General features: G+C 41.9%; 1 protein-coding gene across 2 annotated transcripts; it reads left to right on the top strand.

Annotated features, from left to right (window-relative positions):
- The first annotated feature begins 2662 nt into the window (after positions 1 to 2662).
- On the top strand, positions 2663 to 15385 carry LOC147616425 (putative chloride channel-like protein CLC-g). Of its 2 annotated transcripts, XM_086777508.1 has the most exons (8): positions 2663 to 3039; positions 3344 to 3544; positions 3917 to 4094; positions 12601 to 12863; positions 13032 to 13304; positions 13383 to 14526; positions 14733 to 14893; positions 15106 to 15385. In XM_086777508.1, exons 1-8 carry the CDS (start codon positions 2789 to 2791, stop codon positions 15122 to 15124), a joined length of 2490 nt encoding a protein of 829 aa, XP_086633634.1. In that variant the 5' UTR covers positions 2663 to 2788; the 3' UTR covers positions 15125 to 15385. The 2 variants fall into 2 exon arrangements, with proteins under 2 accessions (XP_086633634.1, XP_086633635.1); XM_086777509.1 differs by lacking the exon at positions 15106 to 15385 and having other exon boundaries at positions 14733 to 15049.
- Positions 15386 to 17955: the final 2570 nt, after the last annotated feature.

Genomic DNA, 17955 nt, shown 5'->3' with positions numbered 1-17955 from the left:
TTACAGATGTAAAATTCTTCTTCTAGTGGTTCATATGATTGTGATTTCCAAAACAAAAAACAAATACTTTGTTGTAGCTTATTTTGTATTTTTAAAGGTCATGTAAAACGAGGTTTTGGTTTTTCAAAGAATATATTAATGTAACTTTTCTCTCATGCTGGGGGAAATATTTAGCACATTGTCAATTCAGCATTTGTGTGTGTGGGGATGTGTGCACATGTATGCATTTGTTTCATAGGTATGATGAGCAAAGTGAACCTTAAAAAATTTGGGTGTCTCTCTAGCTAGCTCGATAATCCAAAAATGTTATTAATTTCGATTAGTATATCTTTATTCTTTAAATAATATTGGAAATTTCTTTAAAGTCAACCTTGATAACATGACAAATTAGCCTAAGCTTGAGGTTAATTAGATTTGTGCACTACTTATGGGTGAAGACTAAGCCATAATCCCTTCTAAATGAAGAAGACATGCACTACTTATGGGTGAAGCCTAAGCTACAATCCCTTCTAAATGAAGAACATGTGAAGTAACTCATTGGGGCATAAATTTATCATCTATTGTTTACTTATATAATTGGATAGACTAAAACTTGTAATATTTTTTTTTATAAAATCCCTTAAGCACACATATATTGTGAGTCATTCACTTGTTTTTTAAGGGTGGGTACTTTGGCAAAGCTTGCTAATTTTAAATCCTTATCAGTAAAATGTACACTTGAAAAAAAAAACTAGAAAAAGATATTCTTATTTTTTTGGGGGGGTTTTTAAAGGATGGGTATTTGTTGTTTTTTAAGGACGAGTACTTTTGGCAAAGCTTGTTGATTTTAAATCTTTAGCAATAAAATGTACACTTGAAAAAAACACAGAAAAATAAATTCTTCTTTTTGTTGTCCTTGACTTACAATGTAATACTTTAAGTGTTTTTCAAAGGACCTGCACATGTAGGGTTATTATTAATGCTTGACATAAGGCTTGTATGTGTACACAAGTCTTACAAAATCAATTATGTTTGAACTTCCACGTAATGCCTTCAAATGCACATTTTATGCACATGTGAAGATTTTATGAGTACAAAAAGTATATTGACTTAGTGATTCCCTAAATGATAAACTAATGCTCATCTAGGTAGAGTTGAACCCACTTATTCATTTAAAGAAGAACATTTTACTTGTTGCAATGGCAACAAACATATGCTTGAGGTTTGTGTACAATATTTCGAGGACAAGACACACTCTTTCTATTCACATATTAGACAACTTATTTATAACTCCATGATTCATGCACCTATTATTTTGGACTCACAAAAAAAAAAACAAGAGTCTGCACATGTCCTCGTGCGCGTGCACACACACACACACACACACACACACATTTATTTTGAACTATATGCTTCATCTTAGAAAAAATATTCCCAATACAAGTTTGTATACATTATGTTAAGAGAGTTATTTTTTTCCCCAAACCATAAAGAAATCTTACAAAGGTGCCCAATAGTCTACGAGTTCCATAACTCTTGTTCAAAGCTTACATGGACGACACACACACACTCTCTCTCTCTCTCTCTCTCTCTCTCTCTCTCTCTCTCTCTCTCTCTCTCTCTCTCTTTTCATAGGTTATTTTGGTCTTTCGTAGACATTAAGATACCTACCCCTCTCTCTTTACCCCCGCCCCTTACCCCCCATGAAAAGAGCCAGACTATGTGAGTTGGTGAATTCTTTGTACATGAGTGCACACTTTTGGTGGATGATTTCATCTTTAGGACAACGGTAACATATAGGGGGAGGTGGGGAAACCATCATATGTCAGCTTTTGTAATATTTAGAGACAATATTTTTGCTAGGCTAAAAGGATTTTTATGTCTTTAAGGACTAATCCACCTTCTAGGTCCTATCCAAGGTAAACTTGTGAAGGTAAGACTTCAAAGTAGCATCTTAGGAGCTATTCTTATGTTCAAGGGAAAAACCATTGGTGGCTCTTTGGTGCTAATTTTGTGCGGCACTGCCACTTGTTGTTCAAAATAGCAAATGTGGCATCTTCTACAGCTGTCTAGGAGTCGGAGCAGTTTGGATTTTACTATTAAATTCACATTTTGTTCTTGCAATGATCCATACACACGAATACCACTAGGGGGTGACCGGCGAGGATTTTCTTTATACGTGAGAGCAAGCTCTTTTTCTTTTCTTTTTGCAAGGAAGAGGTTGTTACTCACACACCCTTTCGTGTCTTTTCCATTCCTTTGTGGAGTAGAGGGACGAGTTTCGAACTCTTGTGAGTGTAGGCAGGCCCCGGTCTCGTGGGGGTAGAGCCCTCTTCTCTACAGTTGGGCTATGGTGCCTACTCCAAGAACAAGCTCTTAGAGGTAAAACTTTAAAGGATGTGGGGTGAGTACTCGACTAAATGACACATTATGAATCAAGTGGGCTCTCCTCTACAGTTTGGGCTAGTGTCCCCACTCCCTTAAGAGCTTCAATCCGTGCAGAGGCAAAAAATTTCAAGTGGGGTGAGTACTCGACTAAATGACACATTATGAATCAAGTGGGCTCTCCTCTACAGTTTGGGCTAGTGTCCCCACTCCCTTAAGAGCTTCAATCCGTGCAGAGGCAAAAAATTTCAATTTTAAAAAATAAAAAGGGAAAAGGTTTCGAACTTTCGAGCTGTGTCGAGAGCTGATTAAAAGGTGATGGAGCGCCCTGTGTCGTTGCCCTTCTTGACATTCCGGAGTGGCTGTGGCTATGGCTTCCTGAACAATCCCTTGTGCTTATTTTTCGTCTCCCTGCTTGTTGATTATGGACGAACCTCACGAGCTTCGCCAAGAGCTTGTCGAGCAAGCGCAGGACCTCCTCGACCTCTCGCCCCTTGACATGCAGCCCCCCCTCACCGATAATGATAATGTTGCCCTCCCTTCCAACACAGGCGACCTCGACAAAACCCTCCCTCTCCTCTCCCCTCGCCTGCAGCAGAAGCACCTCACCCGCGGCACCTCTCAGCTCGCTATCATCGGCGCCAAATATGCTCCTGTAGAGAGCCTCGATTACGAGTGAGTAAAACCCTAACTCCTAATTCTATGTAAGAAAGCCTAATTCGGTGTAAGAAACCCTAACTCTGTGTAAGACATCCCTAATTACACTAATCCATTGTAAGAAACCCTATTGATCTGATTAAGAATTGGTAAAGAACCCTAACCATGTCTTAGAAGGCCATAGCACTGTGTAAGACACTCAATTTACTGAGTGAACAAGCTCGATCGAATCTAAGAATGCCCTAAGAGCCAACATTCTGTTCATGTAAAAAGAACATTGCTTTGTTTGCTTGATTTAACCATTATGTTTCTTCCATTCCAGAATTGTGGAAAATGATGTCTTCAAGCAGGACTGGCGATCACGGACCAGAGCGCAGATTTTGCAGTACATAGTACTCAAATGGATGCTAGCATGCCTGGTGGGTTTGCTGACTGGCATCATTGGCTTTGCCATCAATCTGGCTGTAGAAAACATTGCAGGATTCAAGCTTTTAAGAGTGGCTCTGTATATCCAAAACAACAGGTGCTTTTTTCATTCCTTTGTCAAAGAACCTGCTAGCAATCACAGGGTAATATTAGTGCATGCATCACGTGCATCAAAGATCCAGGTAATTTTATAAGGAGGGCTTGATTGGATTTATGGATTTAGCTCACCATTTTTTTATATCTTTTTTATTGGGGGGGGGGGGGGGGGGGGGGGGGGCGGGGCATGCCTGCATGTTAAACTCAATATTGGAGCTTTGCATATTACATGTCTTTCTTAGATTAACAGGCCAATGTCCCATAATTGCATGTTATTCAAGGATCTTCTTTGCTGACATGCAATCTTGGTAAAACCATTTGTATGGTGATTGCACATATTATAACATTTGATGCTTAGACAGTTTATTTGCAGGGTAGGTATGGCCTTTGCCATCTTAGTTGGAAGCAATCTTGTACTGGTGCTATCTTCAGCTCTGCTATGTGCCTATATTGGTCCTGCTGCAGCTGGCTCTGGAATTCCTGAAGTGAAAGCTTATCTCAATGGCATTGACGCACCCAACATACTTGCTCCAAAAACTCTTATTGTGAAGGTATGCCATTGTAGGTTTGTGCATCCTTTTTGACTTGTCCGTTTGGACTAAAATTTCATGCCATCTCCTCCTACCCCCGCCTTCCCCTCCTCCTCTGCTCTACCTCTTTGTGGCTTTTGTGGGTTCTTTCATAACTTGTCTTTTACATAATTTGGATGATTGGTTTTCTGAGGATTTAATCAGTTGGGAGGGTTGGATGAATGACATATGAGTAAACCTTTCTTCTAGTAAGGGTTATGAATAAGGATTTGGATTTGGCCAAGATCTTTGGGGAAAGTTAGTCCAAGCATAAGCGTTTGTCTAAGAATAATGTAAGTGATGGTCCAGAGCATAGCATATTGTGCATATCTTTATGGCACAAGTGTTCAAGCATCATGTATTGTTGAAGCTGATAAAGGAGAGGATGGTTATGGTATGGATTTCTCACATGTGCGGACAGTTGTCTCAAGAAAAGTGTATGAAATTTGCAGACGAGTATAAGGAGGTTGATTAGTTCCTTAAGCTTGAAACAGCCAGGCTGAGAAAGCGTTTTGGCAAAGAGACAGTGTTATCCAGGAGGCATTATGGGCCTATTAAGATCATTGAGAAGATCAAAGGTCTTACATCTACTTGAGCATTGGAGGATTCACAATGCCTTTCATGTAGCCTCTTTAGAAAGCGATAGGGAATTGCCGAAGATCCCTTGAGAGGTGGAAGAGAAGGAACAACTAGAGCGAATTATTTTCCTCAGAGAGTGAGAAGAAAGAGGGATGGGAAGTCTGATTTTAAGTTTTTTATGAAGGTCAAGAGCAACCCATCTATAGATGCTTGGTGCGTAATTGAAGACCACTTCAAGGAGTCTTGTAGTATGCTTGGAAGATTAGAAGCTGGGGGAATGTCATCAAGTAGGACATGTCTCCTTGGGTGTGTGCAGATATGGTTCAAGAGAGGTTTATTTTCATAGAGGTTTGGCTCTTGCAGGGAGGAACAAGATACACGCTGGCATCTCTGATGAGTGCAAGATACATGCTTGCATCTAGATTCTCTGTTGAAAGCAAGTTACAAGCTTGTTCTTGCAGCTAGGACAAGTTAAAAACTTTGGATTCTTTCGATTTCAGGATAGGCTCCTGTCCTTGATGAGAACAAGAGAAAACTATGCTCTGTTTAATGGGAGATCTTGAAGAAGAGCTCTTTATGTGGCTGTGGCAGATTACTTGCCTTGGTATTGTTGGAGAGAGAGAGAAAGAGAGAGAGAGAGAGAGAGAGGGAGAGATCAACGACTTCCAAAGATCCAGATGGTCTATGAGACCGAAAAGGTAGTACAATGTATCCATGATAAATATTGGACCATGGAAAAGAAAAAAACTGTGTGAAACTACCTAAAAGCAAAAGTATCCATGTGATGCGACATGGTGACAATGTCTGGTCCTATAGTGATACCATCTGTTACGTGCCTGATGCTAACCACATGATTAGTGGGGCCTAATTTGGGGTTGGGGGACCCTGAGGATTAGTGCAGCAAGCTGTGACTACTTGGGTTAAGGTCTATAAGTCATAAGTGGAGTGAGCGTATTGTGTGGATGACCGTATTGTTTTGTATCCTCCCATTGTATTTGGATGCATGGCAGGAGTCCTGTGCCTAGGCTTGGGACATGGTCCACGGAAGCCTTAGCCCAAGGGCTACGGGGTAGTCTAGGGATTTTGACCTAGAGACTGTGACCCCCTTGGATGGGTTCTTGTTCCTTTGCTGCCCTAGCGTGAGAGAGTATTGCACCGCGTCGAGCATTGGTGTGTTTTTCTCGTTAGTGGACCACACTCCACCTATGTACGCCCAAGAAGCCCCTTCCAAGCTAGCAAGCATCAGTAAAGTTCGAGGCAAACTTTGTGAGGAGTGTTGCCAAGATCCAATCCCTAGCCTAAGAGCAGGAAGGATGAGACCCGAAAATGTCATGTGCACAGTTTGTATCTACCGTGTGCTACACGCACACAAGACTAGCTTCGAGGTTGGGGAAGCTTGGAGCTAGGCAGGTTGATTGACGAGTTGAGTTAGGGATAGACTAATGGGTGGGCACCCAAGTATGGACGGGCGGGAACCCAAGTGTGGATGCCCGATGACCGGCCAAGAGCCTTTAAAAGGGTGGCCAAGGTTAGTCATTAGTCATATAGAGTCTCACGTGTCTTTGTGAGAGCTCTATGGTCAGGAGCCTGGATCTAGTGTAGACATGCACCTGATTCATGCAGCCGAGGCCGGCAGCAGTCTCGAGGCCCGCGAGGGTAGCTTCGTGGCGGTATGGGACGAGGTAGAGATTGGTCGGTACGTCCATCTAGTTAGCTCAGCTTGTGGCTCGGTGGGGACAGCCAAGACTTGTGGGCTTGCCCACGGCTGTCAAGGTTGGGAGGTGAGTCAGGCTTGCATCCTCGTCATGTTTGTTTCGTTTGTTTGCAGGTTGAGTCTTGTACCAGGAGCGTTCCACGAGGTGATCCTATGGGGATTTGACAGTGGTATCAGAGTAAGCCTCATGAACGAGCAAGTCAATAGGTAGAGAAATGAGGTCGAAAGAAAGGTATGAGTTTGAGAAGCTTGCTGTTTTTTCTGTGCATATTGCTGTTTTTCAGATTCAGTATGTTGCTTTTTCATCGTAGAAGTCCGTGATGATGGGGATTTTGGTCTTGTTATGGGTTGTCGCTTTGCAAAGAAGAAGGCTGGATGTGTATGCCATGACTTTGCAGAACCTCACTTATGAGGTCTATCTCCAGAAATTTAGGGACTTGCAGATGAAAGCTACGAAGATGGATCCCACAACGCTTTTGGGTTTCTTCGTAGCCGGTTTACCCGACTCATACCGTTTACAAGTTAAAAACAACAAATGCAAAATTTTGGACGAAGCCATTCACTCCGCTCGTATCTATGATGATACAATGGTCTCTTCCAAGTCTAAACCCGTTACCGAGCAGGGGAACAAGCACAAAAGGAAGTTCTCCACACCAATGGCTAGAATGACTGAAGGAAAGTCTTCAGACCAACCTTCGAAGAATTCAACTTCAATACCATCGAAGAAGAAACGTCTCCTTAAGGCTTTGAAGCTCAAGGAGGGACGTTGCTTCACCTGCGAAGAAGAAGGACACATGTGTAACGAGTGCCCGAAGCAAAAGGATGCAAAGACCAACGCAAGACCCACGAGCCCGGAAACGAGCCCACCATGCCTTTGCCGCACGCAGCCTTCCACGGTCCATGCTTCATGACGTGGCTCCATCGGCCCGTCGAGCGCGTCTCGCGCGTTTTCCTTGCGGGTCTCACCGGTCACTTGCGTTCATGCTCGGCTTGGCTCCCTCGGCCTTGTCTCGGGTCTTGCCTTCCATCCATGATCCGCCGGCCCGGCCTCATCTCGGCCCGTCAGCACGGCACGGTCCGCCGTTTTTCCACCGTTTTCGGTTCCGTCGGCGTTTTCAGTCCCCGACTCCGTAAAGGTGGGGAGGGCATCTCCCGGGGCACTTGGCACCCACGCAACCCCACCGCAACCGAGAACGGCCTACGTGCCTACCCGGTGTGTGAGTGCATTTTCTAGGATACCTACCATGGGTCCATGCCTTGCCTCTCCTAGCACTTCCTCCCCATATAGATGCAATATATTTGGGACGATCTAGCATACCCCTCGGGCACCAAGTCCCTCCGGATAGAAATCCAAGCCAAAGGCAGCTAACCAGTTGTCTTTGACAGGTACGTCAGTTACTGTACTTTCTCGCCCTAGTACATGTTCTGATTGTCTGTTCAACTCTAAAGTTTTTGGCTTGCATGATCTTCTCCTAGTTTATGGAGAAGCGAATGGTCATCGAATCCACATTCTTCTAGACCCTAGCAGCTCACACAACTTTGTTAATTATAAACTTGTGCAGAAATTGGGTCTTGATACAACGCCCAGCGATCATACCTATGAGGTACGCCTACCTGCGGGTCGGCAAGTATGGATCGAAAGGTGGAGACGCTACTGATCCGGATTCAGGACTACAAAGATACTCTGGAATGCTATATTATGCATCTAGAACATGTAGACTTGTTATTAGGGATTAAGTGGTTTAAGACTCTTCAAGTCTAGATGGATTGGTCTAGTCATAATTTTTCTTTTGAACATAGGAACACCCAGTATAGTATCTTAGGTGATTGTATACATCCCTCTCAGGAACCTTTTGTAAATACAGTTGATTTTGGTAATATAATGGATTCTTCTTTGTATACTGCTTTCCATTGTGTATTGATTCCACTTTCTTCATTTCTCATACCTTCTATGGATGTCAATGAATTAAGTGTGTTTGAAAGCAAAGAATTACAGAAGATACTTGATTCATTTCAAGATGTTTTTCCTGAGGAACTGCCATCGGGCTTACCACCTAAAAGAGCAGTAGATTATCGTATTGACCTGATCCCTGGTGCTCACCATGTTAGTATTTCACCATACAGGATGAGTCAAGCTGAGAAAGATGAGTTGGCCAAACAACTCGAAGATTATTTGAGGATAGGTTATATCCGTCCAAGTAAATTACCTTGGGGTGCACGTGTGTTGCTTAGGAGAAAGAAGGACAACACCTGGAGAATGTGTATAGGTTACAGAATATTGAATAAGCTGACAATTAAGAACCGTTATCCTCTCCCTATATCAGATGACCTGATTGACCGGTTAGGAGGAGCGAAATATTTCACGAAGATAGATTTACGTACTGGCTATCACCAAATACGTATTTATGAAAGGCATGTCGAAAGAATCGTCTTTAGGACTAGGTATGGCCATTATGAGTTTCTCGTATTATCTTTTGGGTTAACCAATACTCCAGCCACTTTTTAGCAGCAGCAGCAGCAGATGATGAATGATCTTTTTCGTGAACATTTGGGAAAATTTGTGATTGTGTTCTTGGATGATATTTTGATATATAGTCGTACTCTTGAGGATTACGTTAGACACCTCACGATTGTTTTAACTATTTTAAGACAGAATCGACTATATGCTAAATTAAGTAAATGTGAGTTTTTCATGACAGACATCATTTACTTGGGACACAAGATCACTAGAGATGGATTGAGCATTGACTATGACCGAGTTCAGAAGGTTCTGGCCTGGCCTATACTGCGAACAGTGAAAGAACTTCGTTCTTTTCTCAGTTTTGTTGTTTTTCTTCGGAAATGTGTGCGAGAGTACTCTCAGCTCACACTATCGATGACCGACTTGTTGAAAGGTCGTGGACGTAAGTCAAATCAGCCTATCACTTGGAATAACGATCTGGATATGACTTTCAGATGTTTGAAAGATAAAGTCTAAGGAAGAACCTATCTTAGCATTACCCGATCCTAGTCGGCCTTATGTTCTTGAAACTTATGCCAGTGACTATGCCATCGGGGCTGCTCTATTTCAAGATGGTAGACCTGTTGCGTTTGAAAGTAAAAAGCTAGACGACACTCAATCTCGTTGGCCAACCCTTGAGAAGGAGCTTTATGCTGTGATTCACGCTCTCAAGGTTTGGAGACATTATTTATATGGCTCCAAGTTTGTGGTATTGACTGATCATCAGTCAATCAAGTATGTGTGTAACACGGATGATTTGAGAGGAAGAAAAGCTGGATGGGCTGATTAATGCAAGATTTTGATTTTGAGATTCGTTATAGAAAAGGGTCCATGAATAGTGTTGCAGATGCGCTTAGTTGAATTAGAGAGGTGAATACTTTGTCATTCATCGAGATTTCTGACTGACTTATTTCAGTCATTGAGAGAGCTTTGCAGGACAGATAGTTATTTTGGTCCATTTTGGTAGAAGATCCAGGACGAGAGCTCATTGATTGACCAAGACTCAATGACTGAGCAGCCTACCATTCAGGCTGCAGGAGGTCAGTGGATGATTCGGAATGGTTTACTATTCCGTAATGACAAAATTTGTGTACCATAGATCTCGGACATTAGGTTCAAGATTCTTAAGGAGTGTCACGACGCCCCTTCTGCTGGATATCCTGGGGTACACAGTACATTATCGTTAGTGAAACACACTTTTTATTGGCCAAAGATGCAAGGGTATGTAGAAGATTATGTTCTCAAGTGTCAAGTTTGTCAAGCAAATAAAGCTGAACGCTTTAGACAGGCTGGGTTGTTGCATCCTTTGCAAATCCCAGGTAATAAATGAAAAAGTATTTCCATGGATTTTATTACTGGATTGCCAAGAACACATCAAGGCCACGATTCTATTTGGGTTGTGGTAGATCGCTTGACAAAAATGGCTAGATTTTTACCGACCCGAAAGACCATTACAGCTACGTAATTAGCAAGGCAGTTTATCGAGCAATTGTTTAGACTGTACGGATTACCACAGGACATAGTCAGTGATAGGGACTCTAGTTTACGAGTGATTTTTGAAAACTTGTTTTTGAGAAGTTGGAAACAACTTTGAATTTGAGTTCCTCAGATCATCCTCAATCTAATAGCCATACTGAAAGAGTGAATCAGATTTATGAGGATATGCTTCGAGCATATGTATCCAAAAGGCAAAGTTCATGGGAGGATTATCTTCCTATGTTAGAATTTGCATATAACAGTACTAAGCATACGAGTATAGATTTTAGTTCTTTCATGCTTATGTATGGTTTTCAACCTAGATCACCTGTTACAGTGGGATTCTCAGGACTTCAGCATGATGCAGCACGTAATTTTTTGCAAGATATGTAAGAAATGTTACAAGTTGCGAAGGAATCTATTAGAAGTGCTTAAGACCGAGACAGATTTTATTCTAATAGACATCGTTCATCCAAAGAGTTCTCTGAAGGAACGATGGTGTATTTGCGAGTTCCGAAAGATTCCGAGACTTTATAGACAGGTCGATCTCCGAAATTATCTCCTAGATACTGTGGACCATTTCGTATTACACGACGGATTGGTTCAGTCGCATATGAATTGGATTTGCCTTCTCATGTGAAAGTTCATCCTGTATTTCATGTCAGTAGACTTAAGGAAGTACTGGGTGGAACAGACCAGTTAGTTACTCCTCAAGAAATCATAGATATCGAGGACATGACATTTGTTCCACACGAACCTGAAAAGATTCTTGGATTTCGTGAAAGAAGATTGCGTAATACGCTTATCACGGAATACAAGATCAAGTGGAAGGATCGTGTTGAGGAGGATGCTACATGGGAGACATTGACTACTCTTCAGAGAGATTACCCTGGCTTTTTAGTGAGCTCAAGAGTGAGCTCTTAGAGGAAGGGGAGTATGTCATGTGCACAGTGTGTATCTACTGTGTGCTACACACACACAAGACTAGCTTCGAGGTTGGGAAAGCTTGGAGCTAGGCAGGCTGATTGACGAATTGAGTTAGGGATAGACTAATGGACGGGCACCCAAGTATGGACGGGCGGGCACCCAAGTGTGGACGCCCGATGACCAGCCAAGAGCCTATAAAAGGGTGGCCAAGGTTAGGCATTAGTCACATAGAGTCTCGCGTGTCTTTGTGAGAGCTCTATGGTTAGGAGCCTGGATCTAGTGCAGAAGTGCACCTGCTTCATGCAGCCGAGGCCGGCAGTAGTCTCGAGGCCCGCGAGGGTAGCTTCGTGGCGGTATGGGACGTCACGAGGTAGAGATTGGTCGGTACGTCCATCTAGTTAGCTCAGCTCATGGCTCGGTGGGGACAGCCAAGACTTGTGGGCTTGCCCACGGCTATCAAGGTTGGGAGGTGAGTCAGGCCTGCATGTTTGGAGTCTTGTACCAGGAGCGTTCCACGAGGTGATCCTATGGGGATTTGACAGAAAACCTTTCCAATTCAGTTTTGTATTGACTTCTTTATCAAATCTGCTTCGGACAAATGGATTGTTCTCCCAGCCGGTGGGGTGGAAGATGATTGGCTTGGGCAGAGGCTATAATGCCAATCAAAGGACGGGTGGCCTACTTGAATACAATAGAAATTTTTCCATATGTTGATGCAGGCGGCGGGACAGGTAGGAGGAGGGGCTTATCTGCCCAGGTGAGGGGAGAAGAAGGCGGAGAGGCAGAGAAGGCGGCGGCAAACAGAGAGGATGGGGGAGAGGAGAATGGCGGGCAGGAGGGATATGCACAGATAAGAAGGTAAAGGGGTGAATGGTGGGCAGGAGGGAGATGCGCAGAAATGAGGGGGAATGGCGTGGGCAGGAGGAGAAGGGGAAGAGTGGCAGCCAGGAGGAGAAGGTAGCAGGCAGGTGGAGAGGTGCGCAGGTCAGGACCTATGGGGAGCTACGATCAGATTGTTACAATATAAGCTTTCCGCTTCATGTTTTTTCAACATCCATTTTGTGTATATGCCTTGGACAGGAAAATGACGATTTTCAAAGGTATTAATTGCGTTTTAGTCTAGCGCCTATGGTGAAATTTGGAAATTTGAGGTGAGAAGATGGATCCACGGTTCCTTTGATGGTGGGTAAGAACGCAAATATAGACCTTTGTCTCTTTCATGGACACAGTAATCTGTAAGATGGTTTCTGCCTGGTGGTTTTCATAAAGTTTGCAACTTAATATGTGTGCAGGTGTTTGGGAGCATAGGTTCGGTGGCAGGGGGCCTTGATGTTGGCAAGGAAGGACCCTTGGTCCACACAGGGGCTTGCATTGCTGCACTGCTAAGTCAGGGTGGTTCCAAGCGCTACCATGTATCATGGAGGTGGCTACGCTACTTCAAGAATGATAGAGATAGGCGGGATCTTGTCACATGTGGAGCTGCTGCTGGAGTGGCTGCAGCTTTCAGGGCACCTGTGGGTGGTGTTTTGTTTGCATTGGAAGAAGTGGCATCATGGTATATATTAAAAATGTTTGCTGAAGCATTTGGTGCTGTAGTACCAAAAGCACTAAAAGTAGCACTGAGGAAAGCTTGCACTATAGTACCAAAAGCACTAAAAGTAGCACTGAGGAAAGCTTGCACTTCAAGGCAGACCAATGCTTGACTGGCGATTGTTTTTTGCAGGTGGCGTAGCTCACTTTTATGGAGGGCATTTTTCACCACTGCAATGGTTGCTGTTGTGCTGCAAACAGCCATTAGTTATTGTGGGGATGACAACTGTGGTTTGTTTGGCAGTGGTGGCTTGATCATGTACAACATTGGAAATGTTTCTGTCGAGTTTGGGCTTGTAGAGCTTGTGCCTGTGGTGATTTTAGGATTTGTTGGTGGATTTTTGGGAAGCCTTTTCACATACATCAATGGCAGGATTGTAGAATTCTATTCTCTCTGGCATAACAAGTATGTGATTTTTTGTAAGCATTTGCTATTTTTAAACACTAAGGGGATAATAACCTTTAACCTGTCACGTCTTTGCAGACATGGACCGATGGTAAAGATCATTCATGCTGTTCTCATTTCACTCATCACATCTGCATGCATTATTGGGCTTCCATGGCTGGGTGCTTGCACCCCATGCCCAACCGACATTGATGAGCAGTGCCCCACCACAGGAAGCTCTGGAAACTTCAAACAGTTCACATGTCCAGATGGCCAATACAATGACCTGGCCAGCCTATTTTTCAACATCAATGATGATGTTGTGAGGAACCTGTTCAGTGTGGGCACGACTAATGAGTTCCAATACGGATCTTTGGCTATATATTTAACTTCAAGCTATATGCTTGCCCTTGTGACGTATGGAACCCCAGTTCCATCTGGACTATTCATACCTGTAATCATCACTGGAGCTACATATGGTCGTATGACAGGCATGGTTATGAGGTCTTTGAGTGATGGGCTTTCAGAGCTAGATGAAGGTCTATATGCCATATTGGGTGCTGCCTCATTTCTGGGAGGCTCCATGAGAATGACTGTATCGATATGTGTGATCCTTCTTGAGCTCACAAACAACCTTTTTATGCTTCCCTTGACTATGCTTGTTCTTTTAATCTCCAAGACAATTGGGGACCTATTCAACCACAGTGTGTATGATCAGATAGTTCATATCAAAGGATTGCCCTTTCTTGAAGAGCATCCTGAACCATACATGAAGCATTTGCCAGCGTTTGATGTGTGCAGCGGTCCACTTGTCACCTTAAGTGCAGTTGAAACAGTAAAAAACATCATAAATGTCTTGCAGAGAACCAATCATAATGCTTTTCCTGTAGTAGACAATGATGTGTCATCCAAAACACCCATTCTCTATGGCCTCATTTTGAGATCACATTTGTTGGTCTTGTTGAAAGGCAAAGATTTTCTTCCATCCAAGGCTACAGAAAATGACTTTGGCACTCACAAGTCATTCCGATCGTCAGATTTTAACAAGCCAGGATCAGGAAAGGGAGTGACTATTGATGATATAAAACTGAGTTCCAGTGAGCAAGAAATGAATGTTGACCTTCATCCATTTACGAATACTTCACCTTATACAGTAGTGGATTCGATGTCCTTGGCAAAGGCTTTCACCCTATTTCGTCGGCTGGGTTTGCGACACCTCTGCGTTGTACCCAAAGTTCAAAATGTAAGTCACCTTTGATTTTTTTCTTTACACACCCTCCAAATACTGAATACAGGTGGATTCCTCAACACCCATAGGAAAGGCAAGACTGCCCAATCGAGCTTCACAGGCAGTCATGATGGGTCCCTCCCACGGGTGTGGCCTTTATGTGTAACTAGCCTTTCTTCTTACCCTGCAAAGTCTAATCACTTTTGCTCTTGTGTATGCAGGGATCACCTATTGTTGGCATATTAACACGGCATGACTTTATGGAAGAGCATGTTCTTAGTCTATTCCCACATTTAAAACATAGTAAATGGAAAAGATTACGCTTTCGGCACTCCATTATTCAGAGGGCAGTGGAATGGGGAAAGTTATGGAGGCCAAACAGGTTTTGAAGCATCAGCTATATGCTTTTGGTGTCATTAGTTATTGCAAAGGCTCTCAACCAAGCTGCAGTGATTTCTTTTATTTATTATTTATTCAAAGTCAATTGTTTTATTCATTTTTTTATTTAAGTAAAATGTTCTGACATATTTTCAATCAACCTTTTTTTTTTTTTGGGGGGGGGGGGGGGGGGGGGGGGGGGGTGTTGAGATCCAGATATGAGGGTGTGCGTTAAAAAAGCACTCATTCCTTTAATTTATTTGGGGTGTTATCTTATATACCCTCATAAGGCTACAATGGATTCTGCTCACCTTAATGATTGGCAGTTGACCACTTTTTGGTGAACCTCCACCACCTGCTGCCATTCTACATCAACATTAGAGCGGGTCCTTTGAGGACCTTGCAGAGATACTTTTCATTTGATTGTTGTTTTAACAAACATGATTATTGTACCTTACCGTATGGAGATTAGCATGCCTCCCATCGTATTATACCATTGTTCAGGGCTATCTGATTGTCCCATGTCTCTCTCTCATTGTAACTCATGCTATGGATGTTGCCGATTGATATGCACAGTGTAGGATGGAGCTGTTGTAGGTATGTGAGCTGGTGCCCCCTGGCTTTGAGGCACAGCTGCTTGTGTAGGTTGCCTGGGCGCCATAGGAGTGTTTGGAACATTCCTACCTGCTAGATATCCTGTTTGACTTAAGTGAACAACGATAGCTATGTTAATGCATGTGTGACATAGAATGGCCTAAAGAAGCTTGTGTAAATGTTGCATCATTGCATCATCTTGGGATTGATGGCACACATGCAATTTATCATCAATGTCTGCATTTTTAGCCATAAGATACTTTAATGACTTTTATTATCAATGTATTCATTTTTAGCCATGAGACAGACATTCATGACCTGTCCAGAATTTGTGGCTCAAAGAATTTTAGAGATCAAGTTACATCCATATCTAAAGAGGGATTGCTGGTCATGAAAATTTATTGAAGCACTTAAGTGACAATGTTCATAAGCTTTGAACATTAACAATTGCTGAGGTGCACCTAGATTTATGCTAAGGTTGTTAAGGGCTTAAAGCACTTGAGTCTCAATATATTGTTGACTTTTTTGAAGGAGTTGACTCCTCTAGAGTATAATAGCAGATTGAGTCAAAGTCATGGTTGGAAAGAATTTATTACTATCATTAAAGTCATTGTTAATGTGAGTTAAAGAATAAGCGTGCATATAAATGTTGTACTTATTGCTCATTGCCATAGGATTATCAAGATTACAATAGAATTTTACTTTCCCAATGAAGATACAGCCTAGTGGTGAGGTGTTGAAGTCCCAAGCCAAAGGTGTTGGGTTCAAAACTTGCTAGTCGTTGATGGCGGCACAGAAGCACACGCACACAAGCACAAAAGATCCCCCCCCCAAAAAAAGTACTTTTTGTGAAATTTGATTAGTGCAAATGAGTGAAACACAATAGCTACATTACATACTAGGTTAGTACACCATAACTAAACACATAAAAGATGTATAGGCTAAGAAAAACCTAGTAAAGAGCAAGTAAATATTTAGAATTAATGGTAAGTGCCATGAGAGTGAATTGGAGCTCATCAAATAAACATCATCATAACAAGCTAAATTTCACTCATGAAAAGAAGAGCATAAACTGAACTCATTGATTGTGTATTGAGTGTGCGTAGTGTATGTACTAAATATAATGATTCTGTCTTGAGCTTTTGACTAACCACCATAACTATTCATATTCTCTATCCATTTACCATATATGAACATTAGTCTACAACCAATCTTCCTTACCTCCCCCCCCTCCCCCGGCCCCCCCAAAAAAAAAATTATACTTTTGTGAAATTTGATTAGTGCAAATGAGTGAAACACAATAGCTACATTACATACTAGGTTAGTTGAATGACAATTTCATGTGTTAAATTTGATGGACCATAGCATAACTAAACACAAAAGATGTATAGGCTAAGAAAAACCTAGTAAAAAGCACGTAAATATTTAGAATTAATGGTAAGTGCCATGAGAGTGAATTGGAGCTCATCAAATAAACATTATCATAACAAGCTAAATTTCACTCATGAAAAGAAAAGCATAAATTTGACTCATCAATTGTGTATTGAGTGTGCGTAGTGTATGTACCAAATATAATGATTGAGTTTGGCTTAAATCATCCTCAAGAGGAATGTCAAATGTGTTGAGCTTTGGACTAACCATAACTATTCATATTCTCTATCCATTTTTATAATTACCATATATGAACATTAGTCTACAACCGATCTTCCTTACCATGGAATTTTTGATTTGCAACTTCACTCGATAAGTGCCACACAGAATGGAGTTGTTCTTGTACAATGTTTGGTTCAAAGCATTTGTGACCTTGACTGAAGCACAGAATGGAGTTGTTCTTGTACAATGTTCGGTTCAAAGCATTTGTGACCTTGACTGAAGCACTTAATCTTATTCTTGTAGCATTGTTGAAAATATAAAGCACAGCGCAAAGAACTACATCCCATTGATGGGGTAGTGTTATGACCATGTTTGTTAACCAATCCAGTTAACACGGTTTTGCTTGCCACATGCTAAATAAGTGAACATTGCCTTTCCAATCTTTCCCTTAATGATCAACTTTTTTTTTTCTATACATCCACCATATCTTTGAGATACTCAAACTTAAGTTTTCTAAGGGGCTTTGTGAGAATATTTGTAACTTGTTCTTATGTAGAGCAATTAGCAAGTTTTACTTCTTTTGCTTGAACCTTGTCATGACCAAAATGATAATGAACTTCAATATGCTTTGTCCTTGCATAAAAAGTTGGGTTCTTTCCAAGTTGAATACAAATTTGGCTGCCATTGAAAGAATTTTAAAGCACCTTACTTGCATGATTTATAGACAAAGCTTATATGTAAAATCAAAGAGAAAAATAAAATACCTCAAATGGATGTTGTATGTTAACATTAGTTTTAAGACCCAAAAACTAAAACTTCAACAAACCTACACCTTATTATAGATCTAATATCTTCTAGCGCCAAAATCATATGTAGCTC

This window comes from Cibotium barometz, chromosome 38 (genome assembly GCF_041138505.1).
Source record: "Cibotium barometz isolate CiBa-2024 chromosome 38, ASM4113850v1, whole genome shotgun sequence".
NCBI classification, from domain to species: Eukaryota; Viridiplantae; Streptophyta; class Polypodiopsida; order Cyatheales; family Cibotiaceae; genus Cibotium; species Cibotium barometz.
Note: the sequence above shows the minus strand (reverse complement) of the source record. Positions and strands in the feature narration are given on the sequence as shown.